The following is an 18,789-nucleotide window of genomic DNA, read 5'->3' on the forward strand; positions in this document are numbered from 1 at the left end:
TAGGGATGCAGGCCCTGCAGTAATGTGGTTTATACTGTATTTAGAAAGCCAGATCGTCCTCTGTCACATTGGAAAAGACCATCCATGTCCTTGAGCTGGCAATGGCAGCTCTGAAAACCTGCACACCTGCCCTGCACTAGGACATATGACAGATTTTAGTCTGCAGTCTTGTGTGCTGTATAGTTGTTGCCAGCTAACAGCACTCGCATCCATCTGACAGGTTCTGGGCTCCACACCTCACAGGTGTGAAATTACAAGGAGTGAGAAAGCACTTTCAGATATTTTTAGAGGTTTTGAGAACATAAAAACCCCATCTCCTGTATTCAAGTCCACAGCAGTCGAACACATTACAAGAAAAGGCACATGTAGACTATGAGAGATATGCTGTTCTACTGGATGTCACATGGAATGGCTTAAGTGCAAAGAACACAGATAAAATAGTCTTTCCTTTTTGAATTGAGAAAGGTAAGATGGCTTCTTCTATTGTTCCCTGTAGACAGGAAGAAAAGGGACCCAGCTGGCATCAGGAACTCGAAAGGCAATGTCACTTCCCTGGTGCAGTGCTGTTCAGTGTGATGTGGGTGCAACACAGACCTTGGTGATATTGGGAAAGGGTACATCCTTGGCTTCACGGGGCCCAGCCCTTGGTTTGGGTGGAGTTAGCATCGCTTAGCAGGTGCATCAGAGAGACAAGTCAGGGTTTAAGTAGGGGTTCACATATGGCAGTTTCTGCAAATAAGGACTTTTCTGATGCCCAGTAAACCCCCCTGTAACTGCAGAAAAGAAAGAATTCTCATCTAAACCCAAAGAAAAATCTGAACTTTACTTACCATGTAGCACAGGTATCATTTTACAGCTTTAGATCATTGAAATCTGTACCGAGCTATCTCTCTGTTCCTATTATTGCTGGAAGCAAGCTGGCATACTGCTAAGCACTAATGGCATGTATATTGTATATTTGCTTGAGGTGTCAAATTCTTTAAGAGCAAAACTTCTCTTTCTGTACTGATTTGTTGCTTTTGAGTCAGCAATTTTATTTTCTTATATCACTATTTCTCCAAACTTAAGTCTTTTCAGCAAAACAGCCTATGTTAAGGTACTGACTGATCTCTACTAGCAGAATTTCTTATGTTCTTCTCTATTTTTTTGGATAGTTATTGTCACAATTCACTAATATCACTTATTAGTAAAACAGATAAATATCACCAATCACATGTGGAAGAAGTGCGGCTACACACTAAAGATAGTGCCAAGATCCAAGCAAGGCTCAGTAAGTCAATTAATGCTTAAGTGTATGAGTTCTAACTAATGCAATGAAACAGAAATTGGACTGCCCAGCAAACCCCATAGAAATCTGTGGGAAGAGATAGACCAGCTTCTGCAGGGCATAACTCTTGGGTTCCTGTGTAACTGCCAAGGAGGCTACGTTGGGAAACTTCCTTCTTCTGGTTAGACTGAGGGAAGCTGGAGATGGGGTAAACTGGGTGATGAGTGCCCAGCCAGGGAAAACCGTGCCATGGTTGTTTCTCTACTTCAACCCAAAGAAATTCTGCAGCTCCTCAAGATTTTTGCTATGTGTCACCACCACTTCATACTGGCATTAGCTTATGCTGTGCAGGTGACTAAAGTCTCCAGGGAAGATGATTTTCTGCTTTCTGCTGACTGCAGCAATGAGGTCTCTTGCTAGAGCCAAAGCAGATCCCCATAGTTAAGACACAATTCAATTTACTTTTCAGCCTCTGTGCTTAAATGGACAATATAGAATATTAAATCAATGTCAACTGTGAAGGGTTGGCCTTGTTAAGACCAGACCCTTACCTCTTGCCACCTCGATCTCAGGCTCAACATACTGCTTCCTGAAGCGTTCCTTTGCCTTTCCTTGTAAACGTAAGGTACTTCTAAGTCTTTCGCTCTAGTAAATTCTGTGTTTCTCAGCTACATTGTACAAAGTGTATTAAGAAATCAATATACATAATAAAACAGAGCCTAAAAGGCCTCCAGACTGCCATCTAACACTGTGACACCTGAATTGCTTCAGTGCACGTGAACAAGCAAGCACGTGAGCAGGCAGAAGTAAACTCATTTCAGGCAGAAAGGACAGAACCTTCCACCTTTGCTACTGGCCTTTCAGGAAAACCCTTTCATGTCTCTGAGAGACATGCCCCAGCATGCTTGAACCTAACTTGAAAGCTGACCCTTCAGGTTGTCCCACTGGTTTGATCTCAGGGGAAGTTATTGCCTCAGGCAGGGACAGCAGCCTTCCCTCTTGATCCTTGGGATTTTACCATTTGGCCAAGCAGAGGTGGTCCAGGTAATGTGTAAATCAAATGTGTACAATTCTTAATAACATATCAACATGTGAGAGCAAATTTGCTGATTTACTTCATTATTGCCTAAGGAACTTGCAGACAAATTGAATCATCTCTTCATTAGAGGAGGGGAGAAGGGATCCCAGAGTGAAGAAGCCAGAAAAAATAATCTGCATACATTTTGTTTTCTTTTCCAGGTACCTCCATCATCTACCCTTCTTGATGTGAAACACAAATTTCACAAAGCATGTAAGTACTATGGCTAGCAGGTTGGAGGCATAGCAAGAGGCTTTTAAGCTTGGAGAAGTTGTTAAATTTATTTTTCATGAAATCTTGCACAAAAGCTGAGACTGGCTTGACAGCTCCAGTGCTAAATAAGAGCAGTGTTTGGACTAAGGTAGCTGTAGCTATTGCAGATTTGAGAGGCTGGAAGGAGAGGACTGCATAATTTATCACTGCCAGCCCATGAGAGGCAACACTTTTCTATCCCCTTTTTAACACTTCACAGTGTCAATTCAAGACCACAATAGCATCATGCAGGCAATCTGACAGACTTCTCAACTAACTCAGCCATGTACAGTTCCTTAATAGTCAGGGTAACCCCCCTTTCTTCTAGTACCACTTTTTTTGTTTTTCATATCCATGAGGAGGGGAAAAAGTAACGCGGGAGTGAGTGGGTCATTTTTGCACAGACAGACTGCAGATATCGACCTTGTACATGAGGAAAGATGAGAGCAGTCATACTTGAAAATCCCTGTTTTCTTTCTGCCAGAGAACAGAGCAGTTTTGCTGGATGATTCCTTTCTGCCTCCTCCTAGCCACATGCCTCCTGCCCTCACTAGAGGGAGGTGCTTGGAAAGGTGGGAGAAAGAGCAATGAAAGTAGCTGAGCACCAAAGTTTGATGGCATTTACTTTTAACCACTGAATTGCTGGTCAGGATTTTGGGGAGTGGGGACAAATGTACCTGAAACCTACAGGATGTATAAGTGTGTATAGCATGCCTTGAGTTCTGAAATGCTAAAATACTGCTCTATCTGTATTTGTAGAGATCCTAACTGTGCCACCCTTGCTTCTAAACTGAGAAATATTTCTCACACTCCTGCCTTTGGGAAGTAAGGTACTACTTGTGATGAGCACTGGTAGCCTTGGGTGTCACCCACATTTGAGATGTACAGGTCTATGCAAGGCCTATTCATTTGAACTGGACTTCTTAGAACTGCAAAGGTATTAAGCTGAGCAGAAAAAGGTGCAACATGAATTGAAAGTTGGAAGTGAAGGCCAGAGGAACTCAAATTAACAATGAAATATTTGGTTCCAAAAGGCAGGACAATTTACTATTTTAGTAAGCATCTTAGATTATGGGCTTTCATTATTTTTACAAAAAAGTATGTATTCAACTAAAGGATAGATGCCTTTTCCAAAAAAAGAAAAAAAAAAAAAGTTTAATCAGACAGTAATACTCTGAGTTCAGAGTAGGGTAAGCAAAAGAAATATTATGCTGCTTCTCCGTCCTTAGAATTTTATAAAACACTAAAGCTGAAGGCTTCTGTGGTTGCACAAATGTTCAGCTGATGGACCAGAAGGGCTGTTGACCTGGCTGCTCTTAAACTACTTGTTTTCACCCTCTGTAAGTGCTTGTAAAATGCAAAATGGTAAAGGTTCAAAAACTCCACAGCTGAATAGAATCATAGAATAGTTTGGTTGGAAAAGACCATTACGATCATCTAGTCCACTCCCTGGGCAGCCTGTTCCAATACTTGACAACCCTTTCAGTGAAGAATTTTTTCCTAATATCCAATCTAAACTTCCCCTGGTGCAACTTAAGGCCATTCCCTCTTGTCCTATCACTTGTTATTTGGTTGAACAGACCAACACCTACCTCACTACAACCTCCTTTCAGGTAGTTGTAGAGAGCAATAAGGTCTCCCCGGAGCCTCATCTTCTCCAGACTAAACAACCCCAGTTCCCTCAGCCGCTCCTCATAAGACTTGTTCTCCAGGCCCTTCACCAGCTTTGTTGCCCTTCTCTGGACACGCTCCAGCATCTCAATGTCCTTCTTGTAGTGAGGGGCCCAGAACTGAACCCAGCACTCGAGGTGCAGCCTCACCAGTGCCGAGTACAGGGGAACAATCACTTCCCTGGTCCTGCTGGCCACACTGTTCCTGATAGAGGCCAGGATGCTGTTGGGCTTTTTGGCCACTTGGGCACCCTGCTGGCTCATGTTCAGCCGGCTGCTGACCAACACCCCCAGGTCCTTTGCTGTCAGGCAGCTCTCCAGCCACCCCTCCCCAAGCCTGTAGCGCTGCATGGGGCTGTTGTGACCCAAGTGCAGGACCCAGCACTTGGCTTTGTTAAACCTCATACAGTTGGCCTTGGCCCGTCAATCCAGCCTGTCCAGATCCCTCTGCAGAGCCTTCCTACCCTCAAGCAGATCAACACTCCTGCCCAGCTTGGTGTCATCTGCAAAATATGGAAAGACTGAGTGCATAGGTTTTAATACTTCAGTAAGAGCGTGTCCTCCCATCAGTTTGTGAAATGTTGTGTGTTTCTGCCTAGACTCTCTTAAATCAATTGAAACTGGATTTATATTGATGCAGCTTAAATCAGTTGAAGATCACTGGCACAGAGGTTTATACCAATTTAACTGTAATGAAGTTTTTAATGGATTTGAGCTAAAATGGTGCAAGTCTGTGTATAAGCCATTTTAATGGTGCCTGCTTTCGTATTCTGAGGTATCTTACTCCTCAAATACTCAGAGTGATGTAACCGGAGCTGACTATAAAGGAAGAGAGTAAAGAATACAGCAAAGCACAATACAAATTGTGAACCGAAACTCTGATAGTACAGTGTTTTACAGCACATGGAAGGGCTGGCATGTGCCTTCAACGCTTTTTCAGTTCTCAGTTTTTTACGTCAATTCCTCCCGTTCCCGGGAGTACGCCATATCAATGTCCTGTGTCCTTTCTTCCCATTCCAGCTCATTGCTTTGATCTCTTTTCCAGTTCAGCCTGGATGTAGTTGTCTCATGAGGTTCCCCGCTCCTCCTCCCTTCCCACTTGCAAAGAACAAACCTCTTTTTTTCTCTTTATATAGTTTGGAGGATGACAGCTAATAGAATACAGTTCTTTTAGGCAAGAGTAGCGAAGGGGCTGAAGCTGATCTGTGGGTGCCTTTGGTTAGCATGCTATTTTGTACTAGCTCATACACTCATTTCTGTCACTTTGTGTGTGACAGACTCACATGTTCCTCTATAATCTCTTGCTAAAACACACTCCTATGCATACTCCCTTACAGTCTCTCTGTCTTCATACATTCTCCTTTGATCACCCATGCAATTAAGCTTTCTCCTCAACTGGTATCTTGTCAACCCTTCGGTGAGAGGAAGCCCTGTGCAGCAATTTCACAAGCATCATCTCTGTCACTGATCAGTTTTCACTGCCTGATTCAAGAAAGGAGGAAAAAGACTGAATTATGAATTGCAGCACAGGAGGCTGCTAATCATTAAAATAAATGAGATGCAAGTGACACATAGCATGTTACTACTCAGTAGTTTCTAAGTCAGTCAAACATTAGTTTGGATCCGTGTTTATACAAAAGGCAGAATATCGAGACAGAAGTTCAGGAACAAATAATGAAATACTCCTCACTGTAGCAAAACTGTCTCTTCTGAAACAACTCCAGCAAAGCCTAACTGTGCTTTCTGTGGCACTGAGTTCAGGGGGGCAATCCCAGTTTTATCACTGGAGATTTGGGGATTTATGAGCTCGTAGTGTAGAATAACCCTTTAAGACAAACTGCCATTTCCACAGGAATTCAAAGGCTTGTTTCCAGACTGAAGGCCGCTGGTTTGAATCAGCCCTTGGTTGCTGCAGCCACTGCCCCTGGCAAGGACCAACAGCACAGACCAGGGTCAGCACAGAACAGCAGCTTCCCTGTTACAGTCTTCCTGCTGTCACCTCTACGGGGACTTTCTGTAGCAGATGTTAGATCCAGGCTGTCATGCTTAATAGCAAACATCACACCTGCCCACCATGAATCTGTCTAATCCTTTTTAAACCTACTTATAGTTTTGACCTCAGCAAAATCCTCTGGGAAGGAGGACCACAACGTATGTATGTTGTGGACAAATGTCTATACTTCTACTGCCTGATATTTTCTGCCTGAAATTGAGTGGCAGCTGAGTGAGTGCCTGGGTGTTACTGGCCATCACACTGTATTATCTAAGGTATGGTCAAAGAAGCCTCAATCAAATTGGTGCTGTGTTGTAGGTGACTTGACTACTATTTTCCTCATTCCTTTGGCTAGTTGGCAGAGGTGAAACCAAGCCAAAAACTAAATGTATAAGAAGGAAGGCTCTTGTCTCATTTTCTGAGTTGCTTATAACGAGTTAGATACCTGGCATTTTCTTTATCCATGAAGATTATGTTTTCAGTGGAGAAAGAAATACCTCGTAGGCTAAACTTTGTAAGCTCTTGTCCTTGGCAATAATTTTTCACCTTTAATTTATTTTTATCTTTGCAAAATGTATTGGACTGGTGGGGAAGGAAATCTTACAGATAGAAAATGAAAAACTGTAATAATAATGCTAATTCAAGTATCACATAACTAAAATAAAATACCTCTAGAACAGGTAATATAGTGGAGTCAGTGATCATTAAATATTTTCAAGGTTACTGAAGAAAGGTTGCTGAAAAAGCTCTTGAAAGAAGAAAAAGAACAAGAAGGAGAGAGAGAAATAAGATCTCAGCAATACTGTAACAAAGTCATGGATGCAACCTCGTGCAAAAGGAGGCAGCACAACTAGAGCTACTCTTTGAAGTCCGAAGAATGAACTTAGGAAGGCCAGAAATTTCCCTCTAGGCAGAAGGAGTGGGCAGGGAAGGAAGGGCAGATGGGAGGAAACCTGGCAGTGGATGGAAGGAAAAAGGGAATTTCAGGAGAGAGTTGAAAACATCATGTGCAGAGCATCCAGGTCTGCAGAGGGAAATGAGGTGCTCAAGGAATAAGGAACATTACAAGCTGCCAACTATCCCAATAAAATACTAAGTCCCAATCCTTCAGCTCCAAAATTGCAGGAGCCTGCAATTAACCTGCATCTAACCTAAAAGGTGTTACATAGGGCATTTTAAAAAAGCAATGTCAATGAAAGTAAATAATTAAGAAAGAAATTGTCAGTAGATGGCACTCAAGAATGAACAGTGTAATTTCTGGACACTATGAAACTTTACAAGTCTGCTACACCATCTTACAACTGCTTCTTACAAGTATTTCTATAGCAATCCTAAGAGCTATATTCCCTGGAAAACCACTGAGATATTTTCTGTTGCTTTCCTCTAGAAAGCGGACAAGGAGAAAGATAGTGCAATTCCTTCTTTATGGTGGGGACCAATCTCTCTTTTAGCTTTCTCCTTACAGACTGAAGGGGAGTGTGTTAGGATGCATTCATCCCACAGGTTTTACCTACTCCCTCATCCTATGTGTTCCCTAGAAGCCGTAGGAGAACAGGCAGCCCCTTAGATGTCATCACCCTCCAGACCACTTGGTCAGAGCGTACCCCATCTGACTCCCTGCACAAAAGCAAGATCAGAGGCTCCTGTGCAGGACCTTCCAACACGCAGTTCCACTGAGTCTATCAAACACTCCCACTGACTTCCAAGTACCTTGAATAAGCTCTTTATTGCCTAATGCAAGGAGATACCTTACAATCTCAGAGGACAAACATAAGCAGAAGTACCGTATCATACAATTCTATTCCAGCTGCATAGGAGGCCTGTACATATCCTCCCTCCTTCCCTTATCAAAATGACCTGTTACTGCCTCCAGCTCACTCCTCTCCCCATTTGCCTCTCAGTAGTGCTCAGCTCAGCCAGTGCTGAGCAGCTGGAACGAGATCAGCATTTTAAAACCAACAGGTTCTTGTTTGCCCAAAACCCTGAAGCAGAACTTCAAAACACAGAACACTGGAAGGCAAGCTGGCCTGATGAAGAACAAGGAGAAGAATCTCTCATTGCTTACAAATCACAAGGCAAGCTTTGTGCCATGAGCTTAAGGCACATGAGGTACTAAAACTAATTCCTTAGTGGAGGAGGTCCTCTTTCTTTTCTCCTTTCCAAAACATCTGCCAAGGGTTTTCACATTTTCACACTCTGAATTTGCAACTTTCCTATTTACTGACATCTGAGAGCTAGTAGCATGATTCCGAGAGCAAGGGCTTAAGGAATAACTCCATATTTTGCCAGGCCTGTGCTAAAACACAAGAGCTGGATGCAGAGCTGTTGCTGGAAAGGATGACTGTTTGGACCACATCATGTAATTCCCTTCTAGAGGCTGGCTGTGATGTTAAACTGCAAGGTGCAGAGAGGTGAGAAAGGATGCTGTAGGGATTAGTCATTAAGAGCAGTACCAGGGAGAATGGTGACTGCTAAGCCAGTGCCTTGGCTACTAGCAGCTCTGTATAATCAGGGCTGTCTGATAACACAGTCTTGCTGAGAACCTGCGGTTCCTTGATTTCTCCACACTGTCTATTACAGCTGGATTCTCAGGTTGAAGAAAGTTAATGAAATCTGTCAATTTTGATGCCTGGAGAGACTCATGCGTGCAATGAATGCACCTGCTGGGGACTCAGAGAAGCTGAATTATGCTATTTTTGGCTCTCCCAAGCTGACTTCATGGTCCTGGCCTGTCGATCAACCAGAAGCTCTTTGTGTGTCTCACAAACTGAAGAGACCCAAATAAGTTATATCTAGGGCATAGAGCTTTCCAGAGAGATCTTTATTCTGCCCTATATTAGGAGATCAGGCTGTGAAAAAGCCAAGATTTTGGATAGAAGGCCACCATCTGATCCTGCCATCAGTCGCCTTGAGCTGGATGCACTCCCCAGACAGAAAGGCAGCTACAAACTCTATGGCTTTTAATAAATCTCAAACTCCTTCCTCCCCATTTTTATCCTAAGTAGTTCACGCTAGCCCAGAGTAACAGCTCAAATCCATATATGAATGAGTTTTCAAAGGGACAGGCAATATCCCGCTGTGCAGGCTGTCTCACTGAAGAGCTCATAGGCCCAGCATTATGTCCCCATCGTAGGTTTGCAGAGTGCATTGGGTTGGCAGTCACATCCAACTATTGTTTTCAACAAATTTTCCCCTCTTTGCATTCATAACAACTTAGTTGGAAATCAACAATGAAGGCAAATCACTAGGGATGGGCAGTTATTGCAAATGGGCACTAAGAAGTACAGTGATTTCATCTGGGTAAATTGCTCATTCATTTGTGTTGACTTTGTAAATGAAAATTACTAGATTAGAAGGAAACATGACGATATTTATTTTGTCTTATTTTTATAATTTATTTTTCTTTTGTCTTAGTCACACAGGAGATAGCAATAGAAAACTAGTTTATGATGAATTTCAATATCCCTCTAATGACACAATTCTAAGCTCTTTTTACTCCTCTATGCCTGTCAACAAAACTCAGTTTATTAGAAACTCCTTGAATTTCTTGTTACTGCCACAGTGAGGCTTGTATATACTTAAATTCTTTACTTTTTGTTTTGCAAGGCTAAGCACAAAGTAAGCAACAACTCCTGCCACAAAATTCAAACCAGTTGCTACCATCTTCCTCCTCAGCTCACAATAAGAGATTTAATTAATCAGTAAATTGCTTCCTGCCTCTGCAGCACGTGCATATCAGAACAGAGACCTAAATTCTTGCCTTGGCATGCTGCTTCAGCCACAAGGCCAGCCTGCCCGGTAGGCTTCATTTCTGATCTGTGCAGGAAGTAGTATCAGGAGGGTGACCTCTCAGCTCATTTGTGGCATATCTGTGCAATTCTCTCGATACAATCTACGAGAGTCTGTCTGCTAGTACAGATTTGTGAAACTTGAAGTTATGGCTTAGCTGTCAAAATAATTGAAGCATACCTGTAAAAGCTGGAAATACTTCTGCTTCTTTTGTAATAGCCAGTCAGGAAATGAAAATGACATAATTGACCTAACACAGTTAAAAGAAAGAAGAAGCCAAACTGAGTCAGCCTCATGTTTTTTATCTTCAAAGTGACTAAAAATTTACCTTATGCTTAGACTCCAGAATATCTTTCTCCCCCACCCCCACATTTTGTGTTGCAATTACAGAAAACCAATTCTGGGCAATTTTCAAAAGGAACAGACAATGCATGGAGTGCTCCAGATGATATTACAGGGGTGTAGCCATCAGGTAGCCCTCCAGAAGGTGCCGTGTACTTCACAGACACTATTTTGCATCCTGAGCTGTGGTCATAACCCTCCCATTCGAGCCCTGACTCATGTGTCTCTTGTTGACACTGCTAAAACATTTGTACATTTCTAGCTGGGGTGCTGACGTCTGAGTTCTTGCTCCCAACTTAATTGGACTTAATAATGAGAGCGAGCATCAGACTTGGCACCTGCAGTTCACTTTTGCTGGGCACTTGAATCTCATTATAGGTTGTGGAAAAACAGATATTAAATCAGTCTGAAAAGCATTTGATGAGATATCCCTGGAGTTTTGCTTTCTGAAATGTGCATGTGGTTACAAAGAACATTTTCATTATGTACTGAATTAGGAAACTATGGTTGAGGTTTGGCTTACCCAGCTGGTGTAGAAGCAGTGCTCTTAGTAACGTAGGACCTTAAGCAAGACTTTTAGGGTGAGATTTTTTAAGCATTTTGGTCTTCTAAAGACAACAATAGAAGTCATAGGGCCAGCTGAGATTTTTGGTCTCCCAATTCACACTGAAATGAATGTGATGTTTAAAACCTCAATCTTTAAGACTTGATTCAAAACCAATGGGAGTCACGCTATTGACTAGGGTGAGTTGTGTGCTAGACACTTTTTCTCTTTCAAGCTTCATTTTCTCCCCTATAAAATAAGAATAATTAACCTCCCTTTCATGCACCTTGTGATCTTTTGTCTGTTTTGGCTATGATCCCATAAGAAGCATATGGGACAAAGAAAGATTTAAATATATGCCTAATGACCTATTGAACCAGAGGTAATAGGGTGCCTAAAACACAAAAGCCAGGCTATCCATTAAATGCTCATAGAAATAAGATGACCTTCAGAAAAAACCCCAGCAATATTTAAACCAGCAACGGAAAAAGTGAAGATCAACTCAAAAACTTTAGCGGAAATTCACATTATTTATCTTTTTTGGCAGCTGCTGCATCTGATGTTATTGCATTTCATTAGCAGGATTACAGATATCATTTCAGACGAGTAACATAATAAAAGAAAAGGCAGTGAATCTATTGAGATATAGCTTGAAGCAGAACTGGCCCTGTCTGCTCTCTGGGATATTGTTCCCAGCTGAGATTTACAGGGCTCTAACAATGCATCACAAATGACATCCTATGTAAACAATCAGAGAACAAATGTGAGAAGCTATTTAAATGCCTCATTAAGAAAAGGAAATTTCATAGCTAGATTCTTTGGTTTTCTTGCCTTTGCAGTAGACTTAATTGATAGATCTAGGTGAGAAACAACATTTGTTTACCAGAATTGCCTATTATTTGTTAAAATGTGTCTTATATTAGTGTCTATGGCTCAACTGAGAAAGGGACAGTGCAAGGCCCTATAGAAGTAATCTAGACCCTAGAGAATATCTAGTCTCAGGTAAAATGAAGAATTAAAGTCTACTGAACTGTTAATAGAATGTGCCAAAGCAGTTTTGGGTTTTAAACAGCTCCTACATCCAATTAAACTTGGGTATAGTGTTTTTTGTCTGAAGAACAGATAGACTTCCAGCGTTAACCTGGCTTAATGTTCATTCAAGGAACTCAAGATACTAAAAGCCCTAGTGGGTCTTCATGATTGTGAAAATAATCTCATATCCATTAATAAGACAGATGCCTGTTGATTACAGCAGGGTCAAGATCACTTCAGGCCTTTAAATGTGCTCTGCATCTACATCAGGTTTTTCATATGAGTCTCTGTTCTTTTGGACACCAGAGTTGAGCAGATGGCTTTACAGAAAGATCCAAGAGTTCCTCTTATGAGGAGCTGCATGGAATGAGTCTGCATGAAATGTCCCAGGGACTTCTTGTGAAAGAGAGCCAACAGGCACTGGATAACAGAAGAGGAAGCAAATCTCCCACACCAAAATAAGAGGAACCTACCTCCTTCTTGGAAAACTCTGGGAGAGCATGAGAAAAAATGACAAGGCCCATGGTGTCACCTCTGCTATAGACAGGTTAGAGAAGAGGCAGCAGCTTCAGCTGCTAAGTTCAGACATTACCCTAGGTCTTCTCTGCCTCATGGCTTCCTTAGCTGTGCTTCTGCAGCCCCTGGCTTCCTCAGGGCCAAGACGAGGTGTGACATAATAAGTAGCTGCAATTCTGGGGGTAGAGTCGGGTAAGCAGGACAAGAGCAAGGGAGGCTGTTCAGATCTGAATGGGAAGGATGTCACCTTGGGATAGTGACTTCTTTCGCATTTGTTTATACCCATGCTCTCCCTCTCTCTCATATTTGTAGCCTGTTTATTTATTTATTTATTTTTCTCTTTGTGCATGGGGGGAAAGAAAATCTAAGAACAACCAAAATAAGAAATCTTTCAAACAGAACTTGGCATTTGCCACTGTTTCAAGTTAAAGAAAGTAATACATCAAAGACAAGAAGCTGAGCAAATGATTCATAATAAAAATAATGTAGTAGAGGGCAGTTCTGCCCCTTTCTAAATTGTCCCCAAATTGCAATGATATTGAATATATTTGCTGTTAGAAAGTATTCACCATTGAAATAATTGATGTACGAGTTATACTGAAATCTGCAGCTCATTCACAAGCTATGCTGACGTAAAATGTGGGCTGGCTTTGCCCACTGGCTGGCTCTCATTGCTACTAATGGATGTCAGGTGCCTTTGCACATCTACCTCTGTATTTCATTCTAGCATTTAGTTATTTCCAGTCCCCCAACCATGCTCTGTCAACTGATATTATATTGAAACTAATTCCTATATCCACCAATTAGTCTCAAAGTTTTCAATGAAGGACCCAAACACTTCGTCTCACATCTGGGGAAACAGGGGCAGAGGCACCTCAATCCCTAAGATGATTCTGGAAAGAGAAGCCAGTCTCTGAGGCTACCTGGTGTTTCACCTACTACCTTCCCTTTCTCATTATTTTAATCTCTTTTTTAAACATTTGAAAACAAGCAAACACATACACAAATAGATGGGGCCTCTGAAAGTGTGGAAAGCTTAGGAGTGTCTAGCTAAGAGTGGATGGAGACTCCTCTGGCAGAGACTTCTCTCTCATCTTTAGGAGAGCAAGCCAGTTTTCTTGAGATAGCCACAGTATCCATTAGGTTAGAGCAGTGGTTGCTGTATTCTCATGTAGAAAGCTGACAAAATGTTGTTTAGTTTGACCATATCCAGGGACTGTCTTAATTTGCACTGAGATGACTGTGTGGCTGCACCTTTGTTGAAGGAACATTTCTGATTAAAAAAAAAATTACACTGTTTTCCCTTGTGTGAGTCCCAAATGCAGTGGATTCACTACTGGCTAGATTCCTTGACATGAGGCAAGCTTTGAATGTGGAAAATTTACTAAATGGCACATAAATAGAACAAACAGTAGGATATGCCAGTGGTTTATTTACTTTGAATGATGTATGTTGCTCTGGTTTAAATACATACTATCAGGAAGGCAATATTTTTTTAATATTCTGCCATTAAAACACAAGGTCAGAATTCACAAGCAGTCTAGATGAGTTGTGGCTATAACATTTACAGAGGAAAATCAGTAGAGGTGTTCAAAGGCCGTTAAGTGTTTGCTGTATAGATTGGGATGAAACACCATCCCTCAAGTGTGAGAAAGCATATTCACTGAGCAATATCACCACAGGCCGTGTCTATATAACTGTGGAAAATCAGTTTGTTGATGAGTTTTAAGCATATTACACTTTTTTCTACATGGCTGCCTCGTGGCTGATGTGCAGACAGCCTGCCTGGGCTCATTTTCTGCTGGGAGAACTTAGAACGGTGGGTCCTGTGCTTTCCAAGTGGGTAGAGCATCACTTACAGCGTGTACAGGAGGTGACCTGGAATCAACCGTATTTCCTCTTTATCCTCACAATGTCTCTATTCTCTGGAAAGGTACTATAGCCTCGTTTCACAGCAGCAGAACTGCAGTATGCAGAGGGAAAATTATTTGTCCTCTGTTGTAGAGCTGAGATGAGCAGTTTCCCAAGCTTCAGATCAGTGCTTCTGAGGCACTGAAGCCTCTGCACAACCTAATTAAAGTGGTGGGATGGGAGAATTAAACCAGCCCAAATAAACTTCTCCCAGGAAGCACATGGGAACATGACTGAGCCTCTGGCTCACATGCTAGTGTCTGATCCACTGCCAAAGCAGAGGAGATCTGTGCTGCTTTTTCCTCATCTCTTGTGGAGAAAATACAGTTTAGCCCTGTTATTAGTGGGGATTCATTTTCAGCGTGGTGAATTTACCAATGAATTTATGAGAAGGTAATTTGTACTAAGGAAGAAATCATGCCAGTTCAAATGTGTTCAGTTCATTGTTGATGGCACTGGCGTGGCCATTAGATACAAAAAACGCATTGCTATTAGGGGTTAGAGAGGGAATGCATCCTGATTAGATTAGAGGCTGGGAAGAGTGCTATGCCCTGGACAATCAAATATTGAAAGAAAATTACACTTCATTAGCATAATTTATTAGCTAATTGACTAAGGAATGCTTTTAAAGAAATATAGCTAGAGCCTGGGTTAAGACTCTACTCTGCCCAGTGCATCTGAGGCGGAGGCACAAATGAGCTTTTCAGATATCTTTGCTCTATCAGCTGTGATTTTTGGACCACCAGGTACTTTCTTTTGCACATAGATCAGCAGGGCCCCAATCCTTCTGTAATGTGCACTGATGCTGTACCACACTCGGACAGCGTGCAAGCAGCGTGGGGTAAAACAGTGAACTCACTAGATCTCTGCTCTCTGCCCCTTGCGCAGCTCTGTGGAGAGCTGCTACCTACGTGTACTTAGCAGTCGTGCTGATTGCAGCAGTATCCAAACTACAGCTTTCTGAAGCGAGGAGGCAATGACCTTTGTTATCAGCGTCCTGAAATAGCGTATCTGTAATCCTGCGAGGCACAGCACTGTTTGTTCTCTCACAACCTGGCACAGGTTGAACATGAACAAAGGATTTAAATGAAACAACATTATAAAACTGGTCTTTATATATTATTGCTCCTATTTTCTGAGACTATGAGGATGGTCAGATCCCTGTGTTTAAATGCTCTGCTTTGCTGCCTATGAAACCCTTGACTGGGTTGGCTACAGTCACACCAGTAAAGGTACTTAAGCAGCTAAGGATTCAGATAGACAGCAACTGATTTCATAAATCACCAAACATTAAGCTGTATTTTTAAAGATCCCATGTTAGAATATGGACGGGCAGATAGAGAAGGAAGGATATTTTTAGTCCCTGAAACACATATTTAGTTTGGCATTTCTTAACATGCAGTGTCTCATGTTTGGGTGGCCCTTTGTATGAGGGCTTCACTGATAGAGTTTATGTTTAGGAAGAGAATCCTGCTCAAATTCTCATATCCCCCTGCTAGCTCAACAATTACCTTTGTTAGCCTTTCTGAACTTCTAGAGACAGGAGAGTCAAAGACAAAGGTACCTGCTAGAATACAGATCTTCAATCTGCATAAATTAATCCTTTCTCCTTTAATTGGGGTTGGCATTTCAGAGCCACAACACAACTCTCCGCAAATACGACGCAAACTCAGTGCAATTTTAGCGCGTGGATCACAGGACACAGTCCTCCCTGAGGGTCACTGATCAAAAGACTCCCCAAACCCATTACGCAGAGTCCAGCTTCAGTGACCAACCTGCCCGCCAGCACCCCGCAGTGACAGTGCACTCCTCTGTGCAGGGACTGTGTGCCACACACTCATTAAGGGCAGCCCCTTATGGGAATGTTGCTTTGAGCTCCAGCCTTGTCAGAGTATTTTCTTGTTTCTCTGTATTCCGCTCTATGATTGTTATTAATAAAATAAAAGGTGAGCCTCCTTCCCTTTCCCTTCCCTTGCCCACGCACATTAATTTAAATGCAAATCTACACAGAAAGATCAAAATTAATTATACTTTCTGCAGCAGGCTACATGGAAAATTGAAATGCACAGGGCTGGCTTTTCTTTTTCCTTTTCTCTTTTTTTTTTTTTTTTTTGGAAGTGGAAAGGAGAAACATTGTAGCAAAAATATTAGAATATGCATCTAAATGCTGCATGCTTGCTTGCTTTTAGTTTCTGATGCTTTTTGTCTAAATTTCCACAGTTGCGTTCAGTGTCAAGCTGTTTCATCAGGAAAATTGAAAGCTAGTGACATAAATTGATGTCTAAATGACAAATAATTTTCTGTTTACCGCTAATAACAATCGATCTTCATTAAGAAAAACTATGCTGACTCTTAAGAAATTCATCCATTATTGCCTAATTAGAATATAGCTGAAATCTGAGATTTTTATTTTCAGGGAAAAAAAAAAAGCAGGGGGAGAGAGAGGAGTGTTCTGTTCTTCAACAAGTTCAGGCATTTGTATGTTTTTTCAATGGAAATGCAATCAAGTGAATTTGTGACCCGAGGTGCAGTGCAGAGTTCCATGGGTTGGAACTCCACATCTGGGCACAGTCACAGGAGATTAACTGCTCCCAGGAACCAATGAATGGACAAAGCTATCCTGCTTGCCAGATCCTGGGCAAGAAATGCAAAATTCTGACACTTTTTAAGCTGAATGGCTACAGGCATTGTATGCAATATAATATCTTTGCTACAGAGATGTTAGGCATGGTCTGAAAAACCTTCTGGATCAGGCTCTGCGGGGCTTCAGTGGAGGTGCCAGGGTGACAGTTATATGACTTTATGTAGGAAAAATAGATGATCACAGATTTTAAGCATTTAAGGCCAATGGGAACAATCAAACAGATAGCTAAAAAGGAAGCATGTAGCCAGACACTTTGTCAGGCTGGGGCTTATTTCCTTAGTAGTCTCTGGGAAGCGCGTGTTGCTCTGCCCCTTGGCCAGGCCCCGTCCTTAGCACTGTTAGTCTTAACCAATATCTGGAGACATCTGTTCAGCCAGCCCACTGCTTGGTCTCGCTGTGCAAGCAGTATGGTTGTACCTAGATGCATTCGTATGTGCAACCAGAAGAAAGAAATGGATGCTTATGATGAAATAGCTCCTTTTTAAAATTCCCCATGTCATTAAGAAAGTGGTTATTTGTGTCCTCATAGCAACTAGAGGTCAGGGTGCCTTTGTAAAACACATGGCCTGGATGTGGAGCCATCAAAAATAATCCAATTCAGTACCCTGCTGAGTTTTTCCTGAACAGGACACACTGGATTTGCTCTTTCCACTGACTTCCCTTAAAAACATGGATCTAGTTCAAGACCTTGCTCCTGCTCTTTAAGTATTCTGATACCTCATATCAAAGGTCCTTCTACAAGAAAAACAGAGCCTAGCTGAGTGATCCTGGACACAGCATGTGCCTTCCCAAGGCCATCCCTGTGCCCTAAAGACTTAGGGAGAGGTAGAAGCAGGTAGCCTGGCCCCTGCAAGCCCAGCTGGGCTCAGGAGCTCAGTACGGTGCCAGGCTGGTACAGCTGGGCAGTACCTGGAGGGGACCTGGCTATAGCTGGTCTTTCTGCACTAGCTCTGAAAAAATGGCATTTAGCGGGTCAAAGCAGCAAAACATCTTTTGATCTGTGGCCAAAGAGGACCTTTTGAGCCAGGCCAGGTGAAGGGAAGCTGGGGCCTTGCTTGCTCCAGGCTTGCTGCTGGGAGCTGCAATTCCTCAAGTGCTCATTCCGAGTACTCAGCAGTACTCAGCCGCTGTCTTTTATTACAGCGAAGGCGAGTAGAGTAAGTAATAACTTCAGAGACCTTCCCTCTTTGTCCTGTGGCCCAGCTTACTTTTACTGTGGTTTTTTGGGTGTTCTTTGCTTACTGCCATCATGGTCAGGAATCACTCAAGTGCGACGTTAGCGCAATAAATCCCGTAACCTTTTCTTCCAAATAAAAGCAGAAAGCAGCAGCATTTTTTAAGTCATTTCAGCATCCCACTTTCCTGCTGTCAGCTCAATGAAGCAAGAGTACACAAACTTCAGTCCAGCAAAGGATGCAACTGTCAGCACGGTGCTATCTGTTCTCCAAAGCATTCCTGAGAACATTCAAACACACCTGCTGCAACCAAGAGAACCAACACTTATGACTGTTGCTGTTTAAGGTTGTGAACATGGAACAGCTGTGTTTGTTCAGCATTTACTTGTCAAGGAAATACCTTGGCAAGTTTTCAGATAATATGTGTGTTGGTATGTCTGTCTGTCTGTATATATTATGCACAAAACCACCATCCCCACACATACTAATGTGTGAATCTTTCCTAACAATCTCTTCTTATTGCTACATAGATATCAAAACTACTGTCTGGTTAAGATGGTGGAATGCATTTCAGCC

At 42.2% G+C, this 18,789-nt stretch overlaps 1 protein-coding gene across 2 annotated transcripts in view; it reads left to right on the top strand.

The window, feature by feature from the left end:
- TECRL (trans-2,3-enoyl-CoA reductase like) overlaps positions 1-18,789 on the top strand; it is a 61,920-nt gene that overhangs the window by 11,987 nt on the left and 31,144 nt on the right. For both annotated transcript variants that reach the window (XM_029086693.1, XM_010174815.1), the window contains exon 2: positions 2,507-2,558. In XM_029086693.1, coding sequence (XP_028942526.1) covers positions 2,507-2,558 — 52 coding nt within the window. The remainder of the gene's footprint in view (positions 1-2,506; positions 2,559-18,789) is intronic.

Source organism: Antrostomus carolinensis, unplaced genomic scaffold (assembly GCF_000700745.2).
Source record: "Antrostomus carolinensis isolate BGI_N321 unplaced genomic scaffold, ASM70074v2 scaffold8139, whole genome shotgun sequence".
Taxonomy (NCBI): Eukaryota; Metazoa; Chordata; class Aves; order Caprimulgiformes; family Caprimulgidae; genus Antrostomus; species Antrostomus carolinensis.